General features: G+C 36.5%; 4 protein-coding genes across 4 annotated transcripts; all 4 read left to right on the top strand.

The window, feature by feature from the left end:
• The first annotated feature begins 2,715 nt into the window (after nt 1-2,715).
• LOC146738037 (uncharacterized) lies at nt 2,716-3,723 on the top strand. The gene has a single exon (XM_085504689.1). The coding sequence runs from the start codon at nt 2,716-2,718 to the stop codon at nt 3,721-3,723; it is 1,008 nt and encodes a 335-aa protein (XP_085360815.1).
• A 15-nt stretch (nt 3,724-3,738) lies between these two features.
• Nucleotides 3,739-4,671, top strand: LOC146738036 (uncharacterized). Its single transcript, XM_085504688.1, has one exon. The coding sequence runs from the start codon at nt 3,739-3,741 to the stop codon at nt 4,669-4,671; it is 933 nt and encodes a 310-aa protein (XP_085360814.1).
• Nucleotides 4,672-4,872: 201 nt separating this feature from the next.
• Nucleotides 4,873-6,945, top strand: LOC146738035 (uncharacterized). Its single transcript, XM_085504687.1, has one exon. The coding sequence runs from the start codon at nt 4,873-4,875 to the stop codon at nt 6,943-6,945; it is 2,073 nt and encodes a 690-aa protein (XP_085360813.1).
• A 5,486-nt stretch (nt 6,946-12,431) lies between these two features.
• On the top strand, nt 12,432-21,571 carry LOC100378865 (protein farnesyltransferase/geranylgeranyltransferase type-1 subunit alpha-like). Its single transcript, XM_085504567.1, has 7 exons — nt 12,432-12,602; nt 13,624-13,738; nt 14,008-14,112; nt 14,726-14,998; nt 15,829-15,891; nt 18,111-18,285; nt 21,132-21,571. The coding sequence occupies exons 1-7, from the start codon at nt 12,449-12,451 to the stop codon at nt 21,234-21,236; spliced, it is 990 nt and encodes a 329-aa protein (XP_085360693.1). The 5' UTR covers nt 12,432-12,448; the 3' UTR covers nt 21,237-21,571.
• The last annotated feature ends 4,355 nt before the right edge of the window (nt 21,572-25,926 follow it).

The raw sequence follows: 25,926 nt of genomic DNA, 5'->3' as shown, positions 1-25,926 counted from the left end.
TTTCGTTTCGTTTCATTTCCAATTAATTACATTGCGTAAATAGGGTTGCTGGTTATGCGTGTGGAAATGAAAAGAAAGTGAATTGAGCGAAATTTATGATAAGAGGTGTCAAAACTTCAAACATAATTAGTCAAATTCTAAGTATTATGTGGCACATTATGTCATAAAGTTGACGTAAAATATTATTTTTTTAATTCGAACCTGAATATTGGTAAATTCAGGTTGTCTGTTTAGTTCTTTCATATTGTGGCTGCCGCCCTCTATTGGCAGATTTGAAATGTATCCGTTGCATTTACACTATTTTTGCCTTCTTTTTGTTCAAGATTTATCTTGTTATCAAGTATTTTAGATGTTTTGAGTAGATCGGAAAAACGATCATTTGTTACTATTATTCGACATACCTAGCATATCGTTACTATAAATTTAATTGAGTTGCTACGTTATTGTTATTTGTATTTATCTGTATTTTTCAGTTTTTACGGAGCTTAAGATTGTGAATACGATGTTCATGAATGTGCTTGGTTTTACACTACTGATCGTTCGCTGTATTGTCTTAAGCAAACCTGCACTGTTGCTTGAATAAATCACATCTCCAGTATACGAAACTCTTGTAGACTTGTCACTTTAAAGTAAAGCTCTTGGTGATACAGTAAAAACTCAGATCTTTGTGGCGTGTCTCCAAGCTGTGTTGAAGACGTTTGGTGCCTCTCCAGGAAACCCCACAGTAGTTATTCACCGGTGCTGTGCGTTACTGCTGTTCAAGTCAACATTAAGCTGAAGTTGCCAAGAGCGGATGAATTCAAGACCGATGTTAGAAAGCTGGTAACTGCCTGAACATTCCATAAGGAACATAATACAATAGCTGACAGTTTTGTGCGAAAAACTGAACATTTAATTCGAACACTATATAATCCATACTGATTGAATTTATATTTGATATTTTATTTATTTGTTTGCATGCTTTTTAATGGTTGCTGTATGTATGGTTACATTTGTGCACATATTGAACCTCCCCAATAATTTATCCTAATTTTGTCACAGTGGCATAATTTTTCACACATGTATTTACTGCTGTCATAGTCCCTGCTGCACAACTATGAGTCTGCATAGTTTAATCTTGTAGTTTTTTCACATTGTTTAGATTTACCTGTTTGTGGTTGTGAGACTTTCTCTGAGCTTATTGACACGGACATTTTTTTATAAGAGTGTAGGTAGTTTTACACACTCCTTCCATTTTCATTTATGACAATCACAAAAACGTTGACGTGTGTTATCGTGACTATGGATTGTGATATAGCGCCCTCAACGTTAGATATTGAAGGTAAGCGAGAAGAGGCAGTGTTGGTTGGTACAGATCAGGCTAATAGTAAAGGTAAGACTGAATCTGAGTCTTTATTAAGTTTACGTAGATCAGAGAGAGTACCTAAGCCCACTGAGAAGGCGAGAGAAGGTAAGTTACAAGATCTTGAAAATTTATTTTGGCAAACTCATGATCGTCTGTTGTCGCGTGTTCCGCATCATGAGCGATTGATGGATGAATCAATTGAATCGCTCAACACACTGATTGACGTGATAGAGGAAGAGCGTAATAAAATTATTAAATTACATAATCAAATTAGAGATCTGTCAAGCACTCCACGAAAAGATATTTTGATGGCCATTGATCGACTAAATGCCTATGTGGATCAGACAGTTCTTCATGCACAACGTGTAATAAAACGGGTTGAAATTTCGAGTATGGTGTCCATTGGTTCTCTGTGGTCATCTAGTTCTAAATCAGTCATTTCACATTGCTCACGGTATTCTAAGCACTCAAAAGAAACAAATTCATCATCATTACGCAGGGCTTCCGCTGTTAAAGCAGCTGCCCTTCAAACTGAGTTGGAAGCCAGAGAAGAAGAGGCTATTCAAGAGGAGGAGTTAAAGGTACTAGAGCTTGAGGAGAGTAAGCGAAGGGTAGCAGCTGAAGCAGAAATGCAGCGCAGGTTAAGAGAGCTCGATAGACAAAAAGTAGTAAGAAAGCTTCGTATTGAAAAGGCTAAGTTAGCTGTATATGAAAGGGAAGATTTATTTGAAAATTTTCCAGTTAAAAGAGTACCCAAGTTAGTGCCACCTGCAATGGTAGATACAAATAGTACAGGAAAACCAATGGTGATAATGGAGCCACATAGCCCTCCTGTAGTTGAACAATCAAATAATGATAGACACAAATGCCAACCAGTATTATCTCAGGAGTAATGCCCAACTACAGCGCAGAATGACCTTAGAGCACTGACTGAGAGCTTGAAAGCGTCAGTGTCACTGAGTCGACTACCAGCACCAGAACCATTGGTATTCACAGGAGACCCATTGGCATATCCAGATTGGATTACTTCATTTTCTACTCTAATCGAATCACGTGGTGTCCCGCCGGTTGAGAGGATTCATTACCTGAAAAGGTACTTAGGTGGCTCTGCCAGAGAAGCGGTAGAGGGATGCTTTCTACTCAGAAGTGAAAGTGCATATGATGAAGCCAAAGCCACTCTTGAAGAAAGATATGGAAATTCTTTCACATTGACCGAGGCCTTCAGAGATAAGATTGACTCATGGCCAAAGATTTCTGGCAAAGATTCCAAAGCCTTGCGACGGTTTGTTGACTTTCTAAAGCAGTCTCTCATAGCCATGAGAGTCACAACAGGTATGGAAGTGTTAAATGATGTTCGAGAAAATTGAAAAATGCTTCAGAAACTACCAGATTGGCTTATAAATAGATGGAGTCGTATTGTTGCAAAGACAAAGAAATGCACAGGTATATACCCCTCATTTAAATCATTTGTTTCTTTCCTGCAGGAGGAAGCGGAAATTGCATGTGACCCGTGCACTTCTGTGGAATTTCTGAAATCTACCCTGCAGAAAGACAGAGATACATCTCAACGCTACACACCCAGAAACGGCAGGTCTGGAGGTCACACTCTATCAACCATAGCAAAGCCAGAAAAAGATGACCAGTCCTGTATTTTCTGTAAGAAGGGTGGACATAGTATTCAAGAATGCTATACTTTTACAGCTAAGACCATGTCAGAGAAACAAGATTTCATCAAAAAGGGTGGTTATTGTTTTGGTTGTCTGCATTCTGGTCATGTGTCTAGGAAATGTCCAAATCGAAGTATATGCAAGAAGTGCAGTAAGAGACATCCCACTAGCTTGCATAGTGAAGAAAGAATAAACATAACCAAAGTACCAAGATCATCCCACAGTGAAACTACGGAACCCAACAGAAAAATAGATCAAGATCTCAAAGAAAGGACCAATATACATGTGAAAGATGCTGGTTGTGATGGCATAGTTCGTAAGCGTGACAAATCACTTTCATCTATGATTGTGCCTGTATGGATCTCCAGCAAAGATCCTAGTGAAGAGATGTTAGTATATGCACTACTTGATACACAGTCTGATACTACATTTGTATTGAATCATGCGGCAGAGCAGCTCAAAACAAAGTCAGATCCAGTTAGTCTTCGTTTAACAACCATGACTTCAAGTGATCGTGTTATTCCCTGCAGAAAGTATCCCAATCTCAGTGTTCGTGGATTTGATTCTGATGTAATGGTTACACTACCAACTGCATATTCGAGTACATTCCAGTCAACAAATCGCATATACCAACTCCTGAGATTACAGAAAAATGGCCTCATCTCCACCAAATCGCTCATAGGATACATCCCATACAGAAGTGTGAAGTAGGTCTATTAATCGGTTATGATTGTCCCCAAGCCATTGCACCTCATAACTGCATCACAGGAGTTGGAAATCAACCATTCGACACAGGCAAAAGAGAGTGAAAATATTTCCGGTGTTTCACATAGAATACTTACCAAGGTAATACCAGACAACTTGGTACTTAGCATTAATGGTACTGGGGATGCACATAACTCTTATGAAAAGCAGTATACACCATCAGAGATTTGCTATGCTTTCAAGACTTCAACAAAAGAACAGATTGTCAGTCCTTTGGATGTAGTGAAATTACTTGAATCTGATTTTAATGAAACCAGAACTGATTTGGTGTTTATGTCTCAGGAAGATTTCCGGTTCATGAAGATTATTGAGAATGGTATTCACAAGGGAGATGATGGGCTTTATAAAATGCCACTCCTGTTTAAACATGATAAACCTAAATTGCCAGACAACAAGATTATGGCAGAGAATCACTTGCAGTACCTTCGGCGTCGATTTAAGAGTGATCCTAAGTACTTAAAGAACTATAAAGTGTTCATGCAGAGCATCATTTCAGCGGGCGATGCAGAATTAGTTGAGAAACAAGAAGAAGAAGTCGGACATGTCTGGTACATACCTCACCATGGAGTCTACCGCCCCAAAAAACCTGGTAAAATACGTGTTGTATTTGACTGTAGTGCCAGATACAAAGGAACAAGCCTAAATGACCATTTATTGCAAGGTCCAGACCAAATAAATTCTCTTGTTGGTGTTCTTTGTCGCTTCCGGAAAGAGAAGATTGCTATCATGTGTGATATCGAGAGAATGTTCCATAGATTCAGAGTAGCAAAGCAGGATAGAGATTTTCTTCGATTTCTTTGGTGGAAGAATGATGATATAGATTCTAACCCAGTTGTATACAAGATGAGAGTACATCTCTTTGGTGCAGTGTCTTCACCGGTGTGTGCGAATTAATGCCTTAAACGTATAGCTAAAGATAATCAACAGTATGGTAGTGATGTAGTCTACTTTGTTAACAGGAATTTGTATGTAGATGATGGCCTGCAAAGTGTTGAATCAGTGTCTAAAGCTATTAAACTCATTCAAGGTGTTCGTGATCTTTGTGCAGAAGGGAATCTTCGTCTGCACAAATTTGTTTCCAATAGCAGGGATACTATGGAATCGATACCTATCTCAGAGCAAGCACAAAACATCAAGGACTTAGATCTTTCTTCCAGTGACCTACCAGTAGAAAGAGCCCTCGGTGTTGAATGGTGTGGAGAATCAGATTCCTTTCAGTTCAGACCAGCCATTAGAAATCATTCCCCTACACGTCGTGGTATCCTGTCAACTGTGGCTTCGATATTTGACCCACTCGGATTTCATGCACCACTTGTCTTGTGTGGTAAACGTATTTTACAGGAGATGTGCAAGAAGGGTATGGAATGGGATGAACCCCTACCAGATAATCTTAGTACAAAATGGGAATCATGGCTCTCTGAAATTCCTAAGTTGGCTGATCTCAAAATCAGGAGATGCTACAAACCAGAAAGTTTTGAAGACTTGAAGAAAGTTGAACTGCACCATTTTTCAGATGCTAGTCTTACAGGATATGGACAATGTTCCTATCTGAGATTAGTTGATGTTCATAGTAACATACATTGCTCCTTTGTCTTAGGAAAAGCAAGAGTCACTCTTCTGAAACCAGTGACTGTTCCCAGGTTGGAACTTCGAGCTGCAGTTACTTCCATTAGTCAGCAACTTTCTAAACAAAGATTAGACTATGAAAACATAGACAATTTCTACTGGACAGACTCAAAGGTAATACTTGGTTATATCAGAAATGATGCACGTCGCTTCCATATATATGTGGCAAATCGCATACAGAGAATTAAAGATGCTTCTGTAGCTGAGCAGTGGCACTACATTCCCAGTGCAGAAAATCCTGCAGATCATGCATCCCGTGGCCTAGATGTGGCAGGCTTGCAGAAGTCAAACTGGTTCACCGGTCCAGCTTTTTTATGGAATGAAGAACTACCATCTTTTGGCAATATGAACATAGATCTACAAGAAGATGATCCGGAACTGAAAACTGCAAAGGTGTTGGCTACTACCGTAGTTACTTCATCAATGCTGCATCATTTGGAGTGCTTCTCAGACTGGTCCAAGGCAGTAACTACAATTGCTGTATTACATCAATACATTTCCAGGAAGCTTAGGCAGACTACTATTTCACCACAAGAAGCTAGACAGAAAGCAGTGATGACCATCATAAAGTGGGCACAACAAGATGCATTCGCTGAAGAAATAGAAGACTTAAATCGTCATGCCAATTCAAAGGATGTATTATCTGTGAAAAGAAACAGCTGTCTAATTTCTTTAAGTCCTTATTTAGACGATCAACAAGTACTGAGAGTAGGTGGACGATTGAAGAGATTTACCATGCCTGACCATGTTAAACATCCCATTATCCTTCCTAAGAAGAATCATGTGTCGTCTATGATTGTTGGATGGTGTCATAGAAAGGTAGCTCACCAAGGCAGAGGAATGACCGTGAATAGTCTAAGATCAAGTGGATTTTGGATTCTGAACTGTAGTTCAGCAGTTGCATCGTACATATTCAGATGTGTCCTGTGTCGAAAACTTAGAGGAAAGGCCAACACACAAAGAATGGCAGATCTTCCCAAGGATCGTTTAGAGCCAGCTCCACCATTCACATACTGTGGAATGGATTGTTTCGGCCCATTCATCATTAAGGAACGTCGATGTAAAGTGAAACGATATGATGTAATTTTTACTTGTTTGGCCCTTCGTGCTGTTCACATAGAAACTATAGAAGGAATGTCTACTGATGCATTCATTAATAGCTTACGTTCATTCATTGCTATCAGAGGTCCTGTAAGACATATACGATGTGACAGGGGATCTAACTTCATTGGTGCCAAAAATGAGCTTTATCGTGAAATACAGGCACTAGATAAAGAAACAATCCAGGACGCATTGCAGAGTGTTCAATGTGAGTTCATATTCAATTCTCCAGCTTCTAGTCACATGGGAGGTGTCTGGGAACGCCAGATTAGGTCAGTAAGGAACGTGCTTGCAGGAATCCTTGAGCAAGCTAAAGCCAGGCTGAATACTTCGTCTCTCAGAACATTCTTATATGAGTCTATGGCCATTGTCAATAGCCGGCCTTTGACAACAGAGCACTTGAATGATCCTATGGGACCGACTCCACTTTCTCCTAATTAGCTCCTGACAATGAAATCTGATGTTGTTGCACCACATCCAGGTAATTTTGTGAAAGAGGATATATATGCTCGTAAACAATGGCGCACAGTTCAGTACCTAAGCAATTTATTCTGGACAAGATGGCGAAAGGAGTATTTGATAAATCTCCAGTCCAGGCAGAAATGGCAAAAGACGAAAAGAAACATACAGGTAGGTGACATTGTACTTCTTCAAGAAGAAGACACCATTAGATCTCATTGGAGATTAGCAAAGGTAATAGAAACCATTAATGACAAAGATGGACTTGTACGACGGGTCAAGATTCTTATGGGTGACCCAAACTTAACCAAACGAGGTAAGAGAACGACTAATTGCTCTATTCTAGAGAGACCTGTTCTACTTGTAGAAAACAATTCTGAAGACCACCACCCCTGATGTAGCCCTGATGGGTGGGAGCAGTATAGACTACACTCGTTATCATAAGTTTTTTGGTACATGTTGTAGAAAATCATAAATGATTTTGGGTGGGAGTGTGGCTGCCGCCCTTTATTGGCAGATTTGAAATGTTCATTCTTAGAATGTTGGAAGAGCCTCACGAAACAAACAGATCGAATAGCTTCACCTTCGCGGTGGTGTGCCATTACGCATAGAAAATAGTTCTTTTTGTTTCATGAGTTTTTAGCATTTGCAGACTCCTTGTTGTGTTTGGGGTCTTTTATTGATAGTGATAATTATTTTGTGTTGTATTTTGAATACTTTTACTCATTACTTATTTGATCTTTCTAAGTGACTTGCCCTATTGTATCCATTCGCCTTTTTGCCGTTTGTTGATACATACTAGACATGAAAGCTGTTTTCTGTTATGTCACTGTGAATTTCGGATACTTTCAATTATGCCAAGGCTTTACAGGTCGCCAATGAGGTAAATATGTGCCCATAATGTATCCGTTGCATTTATACTATTTTTGCCTTCTTTTTGTTCAAGATTTATCTTGTTATCAGGTATTTTAGACGTTTTGAGTAGATCGGAAAAACGATCATTTGTTACTATTATTCGACATACCTAGCATATCGTTACTATAAATTTAATTGTGTTGCTACGTTATTGTTATTTGTATTTATCTGTATTTTTCAGTTTTTACGGAGCTTAAGATTGTGAATACGATGTTCATGAATGTGCTTGGTTTTACACTACTGATCGTTCGCTGTATAGTGCTAAGCAAACCTGCACTGTTGCTTGAATAAATCACATCTCCAGTATACGAAACTCTTGTAGACTTGTCACTTTAAAGTAAAGCTCTTGGTGATACACATATCGTATCACTTCAATACATGTATGTTGTGAAGTACATTGTAATGGAGAGGCATTGTACTGGACATATATCTTTGATCGTATTGGAAGAACACGTTTTGTCATTTTAATACAAAGTAACAAAAAGAAATTATTTAAATTTCTAAGATACTTAACATATGGCAATGTCGTATTTCTTCAATTTCATTCGTATATTTCTTTAATTCATCCTTATACTTTTGTATTTGCAGTCATCTCTTCCGGGATATTTGGCAGCATTGTATTTGTGTATTTATTCATTTCATTTGTGTGTGATATCATTTCGAATATGACATCATGTCATTCGTACTTTCCATTATTTCATTAATACAGTTTGCTGGGTCTTTGAGACAACACGTTACATACGCACAGTCGCCATTCGCTAATGATGCATTTGACTTATCACCCATTTGTGAACGACTTCGGCTTTTTTCATAGTATTTCACCGCGCCTTTTACAAATCTTCTGCAAAAACAAATAATGCGGACAACTCAGTCCGATCATCGTATGTTTGAGAGTAACATATAGCAGAACAAACTCCAGTTTTCGTTCGCTTACCATGCGATGTCACAACTGGATCGTCGCGGACAATTTTTTACCGCACCTCTCATAGTTCTAGGGATCTGTAGGGATTTTTGAAAATTGTGGAACCTTAGACCACTATGATAGTGGTCTGAGGTGGGACAGATAAGTAACGAAGAACTCGTTAGAAAAAAAAAACTTGTTTATGTAATTTTCTTAAACTATAAAATGCAACTGACTGTGTTTTTAAAATAAATTTTATACATTTTACACGAGATTCGACCAAAACATTACAACGCAGTTCCTCCACTGTGGAGGAACTGTGATTACACACTACTTCCCATAAAACGCACAGTGCACGGCTTTATTTGTAATTTTATTTACTAATTAATTGCTGGTGTTTTTTGTAAAGTTTTGGTAACCGCAAGTCGGCTTTCACGATTACCAAAACTACCGGGACTTGCGCAACTTATCTACGTTTACTCACAGTCCCTCCGCGTTGTGGAGGGACTGTGGTTTACTGAGCTACAGCGTGTTTACCGCAGGGGGGGGGGGGGGGTTGGCACGAGAGGGCGCCATCCGATCTGAATGGAACGTTTCGACGTCAGTCGCCCGTAGCTCATCGTCAAAGCAACAACGTCCCGTTTACGAACAGATGAAATAATTTCAGCAATTTCTTTACAGATTAATCCTCAACAAAACGTAGAAACATTTCATAGACAAATACAGGCTCTAAAATTATGTCTAACCTCGGGGGCGGACATTCGGGCATTTTCACCGCCTGGCAACCCGCGGCGGTGAAAACAAAGGCCCAAAACTCGCAGAAAACGGTACTTTGGGGTGATTGTTTGAACAGTGCAACAAGATTAGCCCTACGCGTGTAACATATATAAGTAATTCGGGATTACTTCAAAGTTGAGTTTGTGTTGTTTTCTAGAATTTTCACCGGCTCGACCAGTGTTCCACAGCAGCGCGCACAGAGCCCATAGAAATGCATGGTACAGTGGTGCGCGTCTTAGCAACGTGGAACGTCTGTGACATAGCTCCGTCCCCGAGGATTGCAAAACAATTCAACCGACAACCAGTTTGACACCACAATTCATTCTCCTTCCCAGAGTTCCTTGCGGTTAGATCACCGAAAGTATCATTTCTGCTACCAATCTCCTTCCCAGAGGCCTTTGCGCTTTACGCAATAGTGCCTCTGCCACAGGCAGCCTTCAATTTTGTGGTCAATCACCTAACTACGCACGGCCATTTTCTTGTACCTGTTAGATCTGAAAACGTACTACAAAAAGTGGGAAAAAACGTATGTGACATCCGAACTATTTATTAATGTCAGACTTCAGTAAAAACGCAAATACGAACCATTTTATCGCGGACTATGTTTTGCAAGGTAATGTTACTGTAGTGAAATGGCGCACGTGATACACTAAAACTTGGAAAATAAAACGCTCTGTTATCGTATATAGTTGGGAAAGAAACATTAAAGACTAATTTAACTGAAAAAAGTTTCCTAACATTCCCGTTCATCTTGTATTCTGGTGAATATATCAATACTATTTCTGGCTTGAACGGGTTCGATTTTGCGCGTCTAACAGCGATAGAACACACAGGTAAGTTTATAAAGTTAGTCATTTATAGTAGAAATTAGTGCTTTGGCACGTAGGAAAACATTGTAATTTTCTAACACAAGTCATGTATATTTTGTATAAATAACTGAACATTTTATTTAGAGTCGTGAAACCTCTTAATAAAGTGATTAAAGTAACCGAGTGACTTACGCATAACTTTGTTAACCGACAGGGTCTTGTAGTTCGAACATATTCGAATATGCAAATGAGTTCTATGCAAAGCTGCTTTGTGCAGTGATGATAAGTAACGCGCATCGAACTGTGCGGAGTTCGCTCTGCCACCACACACCGCCATTTTGTGGTGAAACACCACAAGACTTTTACTACGCCAATTATTTGCGTATTTTTGTTATGAGAGGGATCTTGTGTTGATTTATTCCTACTGATAAACTAGTTTTAAAAGATTTCATCGATAGCTGATAATGATTTTTTTGCATACGCACTGAAAACGGTGAATAGTTATAATTTACAAAACGAAATAATTCCATTGCGCAATAACCGTTACCAAGGTGTTACTCGGTTCATCAAACTGACCGTCCTGTCGATTGCCAGGCAAAGAATTACAAACTAACGAAAGCACTTCCTAGTATTGACGACTAAATCGTCCTACTGCAACACCGTTTGTGTTACAGAAAGAAAAAAAAAGCTTCTAACTTTGAAAACAGCCAAAATCTGCAAACAACGATACACATTCGTCGGGTTCGAAAATCGAACACTTGCATGGCAATGTTTTGTTGGGCGCCTTTGAAAGTAGTACCACTGTGACGCATCGACCAATCAACGACAAGCATAAGATCGCGTGGTGGCAGAGATATATTCGTGGAATAGAACTCTGCCTGGGAGATTTTATTTTGCCGAGATTTTTTCCCCTAACGCATGCGGAATACAGCTGCGCGGGAGAACTTCTTTTTGTGACGAATACCGTGATATCGACTAGTGACTGAATTCGTTGACGAGTATCAAAGACGGCCTGGACTTCTCTGCTACTCTAGATCTCGCGCGCTATAATAAATACGATGCATGCGTTCTCCCGCGCAGCTGTATTGCGCATGCGTTAGGGAATAAATCTCGGCGAAATAAAATTTCTCGGCACGACTAAAAAAAAACTTCTCGGCTTATGATCAGTGTGACTGCGCGTGCGCCGTCAAAAGCGTGCGTTAGGGGAAAAAATCTCGGCAAAATAAAATTTCTCGGCACGACTAAAAAAAAAGTTTTCTCGACAAATGGTATCTGCCGTTAGTTTTGCCTTATATGTGTCCTTTCAATTGAATAAAAATATTTATCGGGGGTCCCCTACGGCTTTCCATATCAGTGTGACTGCGCGTGCGCCGTCAAAAGCGTGCTAGCATATTTTTTTCGGCATGGCTGAAAAATAAAATCTCGGCAATTGGTCAGAATGAATACGTTTATATACGGTCAAGAAAACCAGCTCGGAATTTGTTTGAAAATAAACTCGGCTCGGCCGATACGGAATAGTAAAATCTCGGCATACAAAAATAAAATCTCGTCACAATCACATTAATGAAATAATATTCTCGGCGATGGATCTTTCACCGAAAAAGAAATTCCGGCTTTTATTTTCTGCTACCGGGAACAAATTAATTTTTATCAGATGTTGAAAAAAAACGAAGTTTTCTCGACAAATGGTGACTGCCGTTAGTTTTGCCTTATATGTGTCCTTTCAATTGAATAAAAATATTTATCGGGGGTCCCCTACTACGGCTTTCCATACTATTTAGTTTCCTTTTAAAATATTATGACCTTAAAAACATCATAATTCAAGCCAGCAAATGAGTCGTTAGTTTTTGTCAGGTATCCGTTTTTGCATTGGCTGTCATGAAGTATACATTCAAATATTTGTTCACGGAATCCCTCCAGAAAAGGTGGTGGTGGTTGAATTGGTGGGGTGTTAGGGTTGGTGGGGTAGGAGGGGGTGAATTGAATACTGGACTGAATTTGAATCTGACACAGGGAATTGAATCTGAGGCAGGAAATTGAATCTGAGGCTAACTTGACTCGCGTGACGTCACAGGTCGACAACATGGCGAATGAAGAGAAGCCGATGGAAATTTCTGTCAGCGATTCCGAACCTGTTTGGGTGTTTTATCGAGATCGTGGGGACTGGAAAGACGTTCAGCCATTACCGCAAGACGATGGCCCAGCTCCGATTGTACAGATAGCCTATTCTGCAAAATGTAAGAGTTGCAGTCAATTTATAGTTCTAAATTTACGTGATTGACATGATGAATGTATTACACATATGAATGAATGTATGCTATGTCAAATTTGTGACCGTACATACTGCTGTACAACTTTGATATGGTTTTATGTCAATGAATTATTAGTAATATTATATGGGAGCACATTATGATGATTTAAGTGTAATAATAACAACCTTTATTGATATCGTATCCCTTCTGGGATCTAGATTAGAATACAATAAGGATATAAGGAACAATAAAATACATAAGTAATAATAATAATAAAAAAGAAATAAATAGTAATACTGTGAAAATATTATTATATAAATATTTTTTTGGTGTTATTTTGAGGCAGCTGGTAAATTGCTTTTCATGAAATTCTCTCTTTTATTGAAACAGTCGCTGATAAACTTGGCAATTGCTTTCAGATTACCGAATAAGTTTACGTTTTCAAACAAAGCATCTCTTTCAAATTTGTACTGGTTACAATTGAAGAGGAAGTGTTCTTCATCTTCAATTTCATTGGAGTCACAGACAGGGCATGTTCTATTTAAGACATCTATGTTGTGATATCGCCCAACTTCAATCTGAAGTATGTGGGCACTTATCCTCAGTTTAGTCATAGATGATCTGTGGATGTGTATATACATGTACTGCAAAATAAGTATCTGGCTGCCAATTTGAAGTCCCTGTGGGAAGGAAGGGAGGGGAGCAAATATTTACATGATTTATCTGATGTCATTCAAACTTAATGAAAATCCAAATAAATTGACCAGTAATACCCCCCCCCCCCCGATTTTTCATTGCTACTACTAAAAATTGAGACGTCACCCAATTCAACGATCCATTTCTCACTTTGAAATGTACAAATGTATATAGATGTAATTCTGGATTTATTGGATAGCCATTTTGTACTGTTCAGGAAAGTATGTAGATAAGTCAAAATATTATTAATAAGATTACCCAATATTTTGATATTACGATATCTGAGAAATAAAATTAACTTTTTTTTCAGTTCGTGATGTTTATGATTATTTCCGAGCAGTATTAAAAAGCGATGAGCGTAGTGAGAGAGCATTTTCCTTAACAACTGATGCAGCTGAATTGAATCCTGCTAACTACACTGTTTGGTAAGTAAGCTACCATTATATCTACAGCCAAATTTAGTTTTAGGTTTTACTCAGTTCGAAAATGAAGAGGGGCATTCACAATTAAAATAGGGGAGAGCCACTGGAGGGCAAGGTTAGAATTAAAGTTAGAGGTGAGGGCATTCTTTTCAAAGGAAGTCTTACCGTATTAATGTTAAATTCTAATCAGTTTAAAAAAAAAGAGGAATATTAGTTTCATCAAAAAACAAATGCCCAGGTATCTACAAATCACTTTATTTTTTGTGTTGCAGGCATTTTCGAAGATTGTTGCTGAAATCTTTAAATAAAGACTTGAAGGAAGAGCTGAAATATATTGATGATGTTATTGAAGAACACCCTAAAAACTACCAAGTCTGGTGAGCAAACAATGTGCCAATATAATATTCAAAAGTAATATCGATGTCTTCTTTATTTCACAAATGTGCATCACATTTATTGGATACAAATGTACATTCCTTCAGTTTAAGCTTGATCAAGCTGGATTGAAAATATTGTAACAAAATGAACAGATCTCAAAGTAATTGGGCTACCCTTTTTCAACAAGTTGAAATTGGCGTATTTTACAAAAAAATACAAAATACATTCTCTAACATTTGAGAATTGAAGTTATTGTCATAAAATGCATAAACCTGATAGTAGATTTGCAAAGCATGACTGACATCAGTAATATGAATAGTGCTGTCAGAACTAATAACAAGATTTTCATGAGAATAGCGCACTCAAGTGGTACAATGTAGAAGATATAGACTTTACGATGACATGGTATTGTAAACTGCTTAATTTTTGCTACTGGAAAATTTTTCAATTTGATTATTTTAATGCATACATGAAGACAGTGATACTCCATGTTGTGGGAACAAAAATTTTTACTGACTGCAAAATTTGCCTCACAAAATTAATATTTATATTTTATTGTTTGTCATAAAGTAAATGTAAGTCATTCATCACGCCAATTTAATTGTGTTTAAGGCATCATCGTCGAGTGGTGGTGGAATGGGCAAATAATGCTGATGAAGAGTTGTTTTTTACAAAGAACATTCTAGACTTGGATTCAAAGAATTATCATGCGTGGTCTCATCGACAGTGGGTTCTCAGACAATTCAGTCTATGGAAAGACGAGTTAGAGTTTGTAAATATGCTGTTAGCAAAGGATTTGAGAAACAACTCTGTTTGGAATCAGAGATATTTTGTTATTAGTAATACAACCAAGTTTACAGATGAGGTACTTGATAAGGAAACAAAGTAAGTATTGAGTTGATACATGTTTGGCACTGAATTTAAAACAAGGTTGCTATGCTAATAGTTCACTGCCAAGTGTGCTAATTGTTTACTTGTGCCTGGTAAGTTTGTAAGGTCAAGTAACCTCTGATCTTGGAGCAATGAATTAGCATGAAATACATGATCACCGCTTTTCTTCATTCTGAAAAATGTCTCTGGTATGTCTTGTGTGCAAAACATCAAAATGTTCTGTGATGCATGCGTGATGTAAATGTTTATGTCTTTAAATTTAGGTTCAATTCACATATGCCGTAAATCATCTAATCACATGCACAATGATATATTTGTATTTGCTGTATCTCCACTCTCTACTGTTTCACTTTTTTGAACTGTGGAATGCATATGATAAATATACAATAATGTTATCTCTTAGGTTGGCGTAAGCACACTCGTGGTTACTGTTAAAGTAACAGTACAATCCTTGTCAGGGTTTAGAGTTAACACAGAAAATAAACACTGCAAAACTCAGTGTCTGCTGACGTCAATCTAAAAGAAAACATCATGGATTATATATAATTATACATGACATGTGGGAATGCATGTAGGAATTCAAGAATGGTTGCTACATGCAATATGTTTCTAGCTGCTTGTCTTGTATCACTTTCTGTGCGTAGAATGACTTATTTCACTATGGAAGTTGTATACCTCTGATTTGTACAGTTTGCATGTATGTGATTATTGATTACATCCTACATAGGGATAGAAAACACTGCATTTCTGTCATGGACTAGTGCAATAGTTGGCGATAAAAAAACAAAAATTGAAATACTAATCAAAGTGTTTTAATCCTGTAGATTTGCAATGGACATGATTCAGAAGGCACCAAACAATGAAAGTGCTTGGAATTACCTTAGAGGGTATGTATTTGTACTGAATATCTGATTGTCAACAAAAAACAAAAACAGCTGCTTATACATGTAGTACATTTTACAAACATTTAACCTAAAAAATGCATCACTATAATTTTTTTTCATTTAAAAGTGTCATATGATTATTGATTAGGATGCGTGTTGTAACTTTCGCAGTTTGGTTTAAAACCATGCATATTAATTAATTTGCATGATAATTTGCTATATTTTTTAGCTGTTCCATTACTATTCCACTACTATCTAAAGCTCCATTTACTGGATTTTGATGAAATTTAATACATGGATGCTCTGAACTAATGTGCAGACCTGATTAGTTTTGAGTAAACATCTGTACATATTAATCAGCTAATTTACATAATAATTCATAATTTTAATAAAACTTGGTATATAGATGTACAATCCATGCAAACTAATTTGCACAATTAGTCAATTTTCTGCTTTTCCATCGATATTTCAAGTACAATTTCAATGAAACTTGGTACATAGATGCTCTAGGACTATGTTTAGACCCGATTAGATTATTTTTGGTTTAAAATTGTGCATATTAATTATCAAATTTGCATAATTAAACACATTTTTGGCACTAGTAATAATCATCCCATTTCAATGAAACTTAGTACATAGATGGACTGTGGCATTGCACAGACTTATTAGTTTAAAAATAAAATGCAGATTACCTGATTTGCATAATGATTTCAGCTTTCAGCTTTTCCTTCAATATCTCAAGTACCGTACTTATCATCTTATTTCAATGAATCTTAGCACATAAATACTAGTGGATTGTTGCATTGTCTTACTGTAATTAGTCTCCGTTCAGACGAAGTCCGAAAACGGGGACTTATAATTCGGTCTCCATCCGTCCGTGCATCCGTCCTGAGTCATATCTCAGAATCCCTTGGACCGATTCCGTTCATTCTTTGCATGTGCATAGTACTTTGTGTGGGACATATGCACATGCAGTGGTTTAGCGATTTGATTCAAAATGGCCGACTAGCAGCCATCTTGTTTTTTGAAAATGTTGTATTTTGGACATGCTTTGTCAGTTTTCATTCAAACTTGGTACATATATTATACATGTTAGGATTTGTCACACGCAACGTAATATTACCGTAATTGGTATAGTACAGGTGTGATGGTTCAAATACCAAAATGGCAACAGTAACAGAAGACTTCCCTGGCGGCGATGATAAAATACGAACACGGAGCCAACAGATGAGGTTTCAACTGGTACTGGTATTATTATACTCTGCAAACATCAAGTACAATAACGCGGTAAAACACCACTACTCCAATGACTAGATACTTAAACTCCAATACAATTCAACGAGATCTCCAATCTGATCTCAGTGCTGAACAACTCCCCTATATATACCCACACTGTCTATAAATAGACCATTACATCAGCATACATAATGAGTCTGGAACTTACTACAAATTTCTAGAATGTTCCATTACCTTCTATTGCCTCCTACAGTGTTCTATTACCTATTCAACCAGTTTCTAAACAAAATCTAGAATATTCCACCCAGAAACAGTACGGTTCTAGAACATTCTCAGTGACACGGAAGTAAATAAGTCGTATGCAACAGGATTCACGTCCATGACGATTTATTTCACAATTGGATCAAAGATGGCCGACTGGCAGCCATCTTGTTTTTTGAAAATGTTGTATTTTGGACATGCTTTGTCAGTTTTCATTTAAACTTGGTACATAGATTATACATGTTAGGATTCATGTCCATGACGATTAATTTCACAATTGGATCAAAGATAGCAGACTGGTAGCTATCTTGTTTTTTGAAAATGTTGTATTTTGAACATGCTTTGTCAGTTTTCATTCAAATTTAATACATAGATCATACATGTTAGGATACATGTCCCCGACCGTCTGTGAGTTCCCGAGTCTGTCCATCCGTCTGTTCAGAGTCATATTTCAGAATCCTGTGGACTGATTCCGTTCATTTTTTGCATGTGTCTAGTACCTTATGTGATGCACATGCAGTGGTTTAGCGATTCAATTCAAAATGGCCGACTGGCACTGCATCTGATGCAGTGACAATCTGACGCAGTGGCAATCTGACGCTGTGCCAATCTGACGCAGTGCTAATCTGATGCAATGACAATGTGACGCAGTGCCAATCTGATTCTACTTTTTCACTTTTATGTACAGATAATACGTAATTCTGATATTATTTTTTCATTCATAGGATTTTATCAGAAAAGGAACTTTATAGCTATCCTGGTGTGAAGGAGTTCTGTTTGAATTTACAAAGTAAAGATATACGGTCAGCTTACCTGCTGGGTTTTCTTGTGGAAATGTATGAGGAAATGCTGGAAGCAAAATGTGAAAACAAAGATGATGTGTTACAAACTGCCACTAAGGTAAGGGGTGATCTCATATTCAAACACCTGGGTCAAACCTGGGTTAACCTGGGTTTACCCGACCTGCCCTATTCAGACCTACTAGACCTAAAATATGCAAATTAGTAGTAGGTTTGAACCTAACCTCCGGATTAACTGCCCATTAACGCCCCTACTGAAAACAAACAACAGAGAACAAAGAAGACAGACCTAGGGAAACCTAGGTTTTTCTTACAATACTGTTTCAGCCTGGTTTCAGTAGGAAAAAAAATAAGATGTATACTATGGTGAAGTGTTAAGAATTAGAGCAGCGATTTTTTTTTCTTTGCAATACTTGTACATGTAAATGCTAATAAAAACAAACTTGCATTTGTTTCACAAATCTATTTACATCATGTCATTTATAAGTGTGATGAAAATTATATTCATTTATTTCTGTGATTGGTAATAATAATCAGTTTCCCACAACTTACATTTTGGTACAAGTCAATACAATTGTTATTGTTATTCAATTTATCTGGAATTAATTACAGACGTGATGGTTTGTTATATTTTGTCATTAAATGTGAATCAAGTGATACCATAAACCCTCTCTATTGTGATATATATGGTAAATTAATGTTTGAAACAGAACAGGGAAAAGATGCACTAGAATTTTAATGAGCAGCTTCTTAGGATAAATTACTTAAGTTATATATATATTTGGCATAGTCAGTAAAATATGTTTATCCATGGAGCGAACTTGTACATTTTGTCCGCAACAAGTACGGTCAGTTTTGTGTCCATGTCAGTTCATAAATTCATAGAACACATTTTTTGGTTAAGTTTGTAAAGTCTGTGAGACTGCGAGTTATCAAAATATGATGAAAGTATTAAATCGATAATGGCAACATTGTTTTCTACGAAGGCATCTGAAAACCACAGTCCCTCTATCACTGTGTCAAAACTAAAGTCGGGGCTAATGCTACGACTCCGGCGCTACGACCACCATAACACAGGTATGGTATGCCGATATCTTACTTTTTTGTGACAAAATGCACACATTTCGAACCCCCGGTTAATTAAAAATAAACGATTATTTTAGAAAATACATCGAAGCACAGTGCCTTGAGGGACTGTGGGCGAAGTAGGCAGCGAGATATTGTTTTAAACACCACAGAAAATCATGCACTCAACGCAGCCATCTTTGGTTACCTCAATCAGAATTCCCCCTTGTCACCCAGCATGCATCGATTGCGATATCGCAACGTGCACTGTGTCGCCTTGGGCGACGGTCTTAGGTACAAGGCACTCTATGAATAAGGTATTTTCAGAGGTCGGAGTTCGTTTTTTATAAGCAGTCTCGTCTGCAGATGAATAGCCGTAAATAATCAGCGTGAGTCCATTTAATTTAATTTACTGTTTTGATACTTCGTGTCACTGGAAATTGAATAAGAAAAACTGCAAATAACCGATGTGCAGCAAATCAAAATAAATTTTCATGGCGTACGCTGCATTTGTTTTTCCGGATTTTGCGATGCCGCACTCCTGAATGAACTGTTTGAAAATTGAACGCGCAACAGTAGTAAAGGCTTAAACGCAGTAGCGTAAGTCTCAAGTGCAACTTTGTATCAACAAATGTTCGTCTTTTGATACTTATTAGCTGTCAGAGACACATATCAATTGTCCAGCCCAATGAAAAGTCCGATTCACGTCCTCTGCTCAACTTGCGACTCGGGCGTAACAGTTTATCAAAACAAAACAATTTATTCAGCACGCTGTTCACCGATATACAAGAGTGTTTTTTTAGGCAAGGCACACGGTAAAATGACTACTGTACACCAATAAATCGACACATTTTAGAGACAACTATCTAGTCTTCAAAAAGCAATGTAAACTCTGTCAATCTTAAAAATAAACAACAGCTTGAATGAGGTGTGAATGAGATCGGTTCGAACCGCAGTTTTTATGCAAATTCGTGCGGTCGTCCTGAACCGCACTGTCTATTGTTTAAACTTACGAACCGCAAAACTGGGTTTTGTACGGGCGGTTTAGGGTTTTCGTAGGTTTGATCCTCATGTTTGAATATGAGATCACCCCTAAGTGTCTTTGTAGTCTTGCTGTGCAGGGAGGAAGGATATTTAGAGATGTCAAAAAGGATTATTCAAATGAATGAACAGGGATCTCGCCTACCCAACATGAGTGCCGGTCGGTTAAGAATATTAATGAGCTATATGAATAATAATTAGCAATGAATATTAATGAGTTCGGTTGCAGTGCAAATATATTTGGAATTATAATTAAGACATTATGTTTCACAATTCAGAAGAGTTTGAATTTAAAAATTAAATATATTTGAAATGCGAATGCTGCAGAAACAGAAACAAATAAATTATTATTGCAATATAAATGTCTATTGTAAAAAGTTAAATAAAACGCATTTGAAACGTTTCAGCCAGGAATATTTTCACGATCTTATTTACTCCAAAATACATTCTCCTCCTCCTTCAGTATTGTTGTAATTTATCATTCGTACCATCAATTTCTAAAACGTATATATTCACAGTAATGAACGAACAAATAAAACTTCCGAACTTTCAAAGTTACGTGTAACATAACTTACTTATACCAATAATTCCTCTTACTCAATCATGATGCCAAGCAAAAAATATTACTTCATTTTTTTAATGAGAAATAAAAGTAAAATTTGACTTAGTTTTATCGGGAGTGGATATTTTTGATCACTTGGGTAAAAATGATATGGCCATGTACTGAGCACAATCTCTCAATAATAAATAAATGAATAATTGAAAAAATCATGCAAACTAAAAATTTCACATAATAGCTTGAAGACCACCTATGAAACTTTAATGTACATTTTGTTACAGCTTTGTTCTTCCCTTGCTGAACAGTTTGATGCTATTCGTAAAGAATACTGGTCCTACGTGTCACGATCATTAGCGGTTAAATATGGAACTTTAGCACAGGAGTAAATGGTAATAAAGACTTATATTCCAAGACAAGTTTTCCAGGGTGTACATATTTCTAACATTCAACACTGAGATTGGTGTGTGACTTGAATGAGAAGTTATTCTGCACAACACAAAAAAGTTAGCCGTTCTCAATATTGCAACATGTTTTTTTTTACTATTTTCTACCATTTGAGTATGTGATACATTTTCTTTTGTACCTTGCATTAAAGGCAAATACTGTTGTCAGAAATTCAATGTTCTTACTGTACTCTCAAAGGTTCCTTTGTACAACTTCTAGTATGAATTTAAGAGACTGTGATTAAATGTAAATAATACAACTACCAACAACAACAAAAGTTTTCTTTTTGTAAAAGTAAGTTTTTCATATCACTATTGCACCGACTAAAACAAATATGCTTTAAACTTTTCACTCAATAATTTAAAATTGTTTATTTCCCTGTAGAAATTACAGTGTTCAATGCATTTTGCTGTACTGGTAATTTTAACAAGGAATGGCCCAATCTATTGATTAATCAGATGGAGTCCAAAACAATAGCTTGGCCGTTTGCATTTTAACTTATGAATATTAAGTCAGTGACACCCATGGGGATCAAACAACACTGTTCCTTAGTATTGCTAACCTAGTTATTAAACCCAGTTTCATTGGCAGTCTTGTCTTGTGCTATCAATGTATCTAAAACCACTGGCTTAATTGTTTGTTGGATGGATCTATGCAGCATATTGCTGCACGTGTCTGAAATGTTAACCATACTTTACATCTATTATGAATTCTTTTTCATCCCCATTCACTACTATTCGACTAGAGCCAATCTTTTACAATACATAGTGGCCCACAGGCAAAATAAGTCCTTGATGATCATGTGCAATTTTTTTTTTTAAACCTTTGGACTAAAATGGCAGACAGTGACCTTTTTGTTTTTATATTCATGCCCATACTGATTCCTCACTATACTCTTACTTTGGCCAATGAATTGTCTGTAAATAAATCTAACAGTTTTTGACTCTTGTATGCACGCAGTGAGATCCAGTCTGTATGCATGTCCACCGATATCTCTAGAACCAGTTTATTCATAGATGCTCTGGGCCAAGGTGTAGATTTTATTAGTTTTTAGGTATAAACCATGCATGATGAAGTCAGGTTTTTGCACCCCAACATTTCAATGGAGCATAGATGTTCTAGCACAAATACATTTATGCACAAACCTGTTCATATTAACTACCTAATTTGCATAATTAATTTTTGTGACATTGCTCAGACCTTATTGGTTTTACATTCAAATCTGCATATTAATTAGTCAGCTTACAGCTTTTCCATCAATATCTCATTTCAATGAATCTTGGTACATATCTAGTTTTGGGTTTATACATTTGCAAAATTACATTTTTTAGGATTAATCGCATTGTAATGAAACTTGGAATACGTGTGCCCTGGAACAATACACAAACAAATTTATGCCTAATTCATTTGGTTCATTGGGGCAATCCCGCAGACATTAGTTTAATGTTAAAAAACATGCATATTGATTATCTTATTAGCCCATTGAATTTGTCAGAATTTAAAACCCCATGTAAAATGAAATGTATTTTCTGAAAGTATTATAAATTTTAATTATGTGGATCAGAGTTTTCATCTTAAAGGGCAGACAAATATTAATTGCCAGTCTTACTCCACACATTCAAATTCTTTTAGGCTTTGTTTATTATTTGATCGATGTGCACGTCATTTTTTTTTTCAAGATTAGAACTAAATCAAAGAAAGCTTAGAAAGAACTCCTGTGTGCTGAGAGTATTAGAGACACAGTAAAGAATAATTCAAAATTACTTTTACTTGAGATATTGATGGAAAAACTGAAAATTAAATGAACAGAGTGTAAAACTAATAAGGTCTGCGCAATGTAACACCATCTGTGTACCAAGTTTTTTTGAAATGTGATCAGAACCAAACAATTATGAATTATTATGCTAATTAGGGAATTAATATAAACAGATTTTAACCCAAAACTGATCATATTTGTACATTGTCCTAGAGCATCCATGTACAAAGTTTCATTGAAATGTGATAATTAGTACGGTACTTGAGATGTACGTGAAAATCCGAAAATTAACTAATTATGCAAATTAGGTGATTAATATGCACAAATATTTATCCCCAAACAATCAATCTCTGTAGTCCTTGAGTATCTATGTACCACGTTTCATTGAAATGTAATGCTTACTACTTGAAATATCAAATTAATTTATTATGCAAATTAGGAAATTAATATACCCTAAAAACTACTAGGTCTGTGCAGTGTCCTATGACATCTAGGTACCAAGTTTCATTGAAATGTGATGATTAGTAGTTGAGATATCAGTGGAAAAGCCGAAAATTAACAAATCATTATTAAGTAATTAATATGCACAGATTTACCCACAAAACTAATCACAACCTAGCATTAGTTCAGAGCATCTATGTACCAAGTTTCATCAAAATCCAATGAGTGGTTCTTTAAATATCTGTGGAACAGTCATGGAACAGCTTAAAATCAGTTATCATGCAAATTAGGTAATTAATATGCACAGATTTTTACTAAAAACTAATCAAATCTGCGCATAAGTTCAGAGCATCTATGTACAAAGTTTCATCAAAATTCAAATGAGTGGTTCTTTAGAAATCAGTGGAACAGTCATGGAACAGCTAAAAGTTAGCTAATTATCATGCAAATTAGGTAATTAATATGCATGGATTTCTACCAAAACCTAATCAAATCTGCGCATTGGCCTAGAGCATCTATGCAGCAAGTTTCATCCAAAAACGATGTATGGTTCTTGAGATATCAGTGGAAGAGACGGACACACATACAGACAGGGTAACTGCAAAGACTCCCATTGTGTGCTTCGCACACAGGAGTCAAAAATGGCAGATCACTGTCCATGCTGATTCAGGTGAAGTACCATAAGTTGTGATTTGTTAATTTGATTGGAAATCAAGCTATTTTGTGTGAACAGTTCCTTAAAGATTGATTTCATACACATACAATTCATGTATATGTCACTTGTGCTGAAGAAAACCCGGGACTGTGCTCGTCCCAATTCATTCCTTAATTGTTGATTGTTATCTTCACCAACCTGACTTGAAGAAATCTGATTACAAGGAGAGCAAGGTAAAATAAAAAGTGGTCCTCAGAGAAACAACATATAACAACATATAAACATCATTAGAACTTTTTGCATGTCTTTATTCTTAAATGAACAAACATTCAATATTGTGACTGCTTTGGGAAAACTGAAACTTCTATATGTATTTGCAGTTGTGTCGACAAAGCCTCAAAACCAACATAACAGAATTATCGGTAGTCAATAATGCAAAATAGACACTTTGATGCATTTTTTTTTACATTTAACTACAACTGTTGGCACCAGTAATGTTTCTGATAACCTAGATTGTTTTCCATGTTACTCCGCCCCAAACACCAGACATGGTTGTGTGAAAAGTACTTCTTACCATCAGACTTTCTTACCCACAAATTTTCTTTTATTCTTCAATATTTCAGGAAATGAACCCTAATTTTGGAGTCATGGCCGAATTTGAGGAAATTTTCAGTTTTTACTCAAATTGGGCTATTTTATTCCAATCTTGTGAAAGAAAATGCAGACTATAAACAGGACTGTTTGTGATGAAAAGATGGAACTGGTGGTGAAAAGGTTCATGACAAATATTATTCTAACTTTTACATTGTAAGCATACTGATACTGAATTTCTGTATGACACCAAAAATGGAAGATCAAATTATGTTGCATAACACCATTATTTCTCATCAACTGGTGATAAAAAAAAAAAAATGTTGTACAACGTTTTCAATATGGACACAAGCAATGTTGATGCCAAGATTTTAGAGACATAAAATTATATTTTTCACTTAGAAAAGTCCTACATAGCCATATAGCCATGGTCTACCGTGAGAATATATAGTCTAGTTCTACTATAATATTTATTCCAGGTCTACCATCACAGTAATACAGGAATGTAAAGAATTAGACTGGATTTTCATCAGAAACTGACCACATCAGCTGTTAACTTGCACTTGTAATGCTGCATGAAAAACAAATCAAAACTAGGAACTAATTGCATTTCTAAACATTGCCTTATTTAAAGCATTGTCCAACCCTAATGAAAATCCCAGTTAATTTAAAAGTTAGTCAAACAAAAAGAACAATCCATTAGGGTGCATTGCATCTACACAGCTAGACAATAGAATCATGTCTAGTAGACACTTGTTAAATCAACACTGAATAGAAAAGAAGAAATCTCATATGATTTATATTCTAATAATGTAAAATATATAAAGACTATCAATAGCACTCATAAAATACATTGAAAAGTTTGTCAAATGATATTGTAGTTGTATTGAAAACAACTTAAACAGTATTTTCAATTATATTTAAATTGTGACACCAAATAGTCAAACTATCGTTGCCATGGCAATGATTTATTGAAGCAACAAATAAGCATGGTGTTCAATGCAGGTCACATGAAAACAACTGTTACATTGGTTTTAATTTTTCGTGTTAAATTTTAAATACTGTGATAATTCCTTAGCAAGATAAAACTGTAGATTCAATCTCTGGATTAATCAAGGCACTTGACATGTGCTGACATAATTGTTGTATTCAATGACAATCAACAGGGCAGATTTAAATTCTGCCGTAT

Source organism: Saccoglossus kowalevskii, chromosome 10 (genome assembly GCF_978046115.1).
Source record: "Saccoglossus kowalevskii chromosome 10, keSacKowa6.1, whole genome shotgun sequence".
Lineage (NCBI taxonomy): Eukaryota > Metazoa > Hemichordata > Enteropneusta > Harrimaniidae > Saccoglossus > Saccoglossus kowalevskii.
Note: the sequence above shows the minus strand (reverse complement) of the source record. Positions and strands in the feature narration are given on the sequence as shown.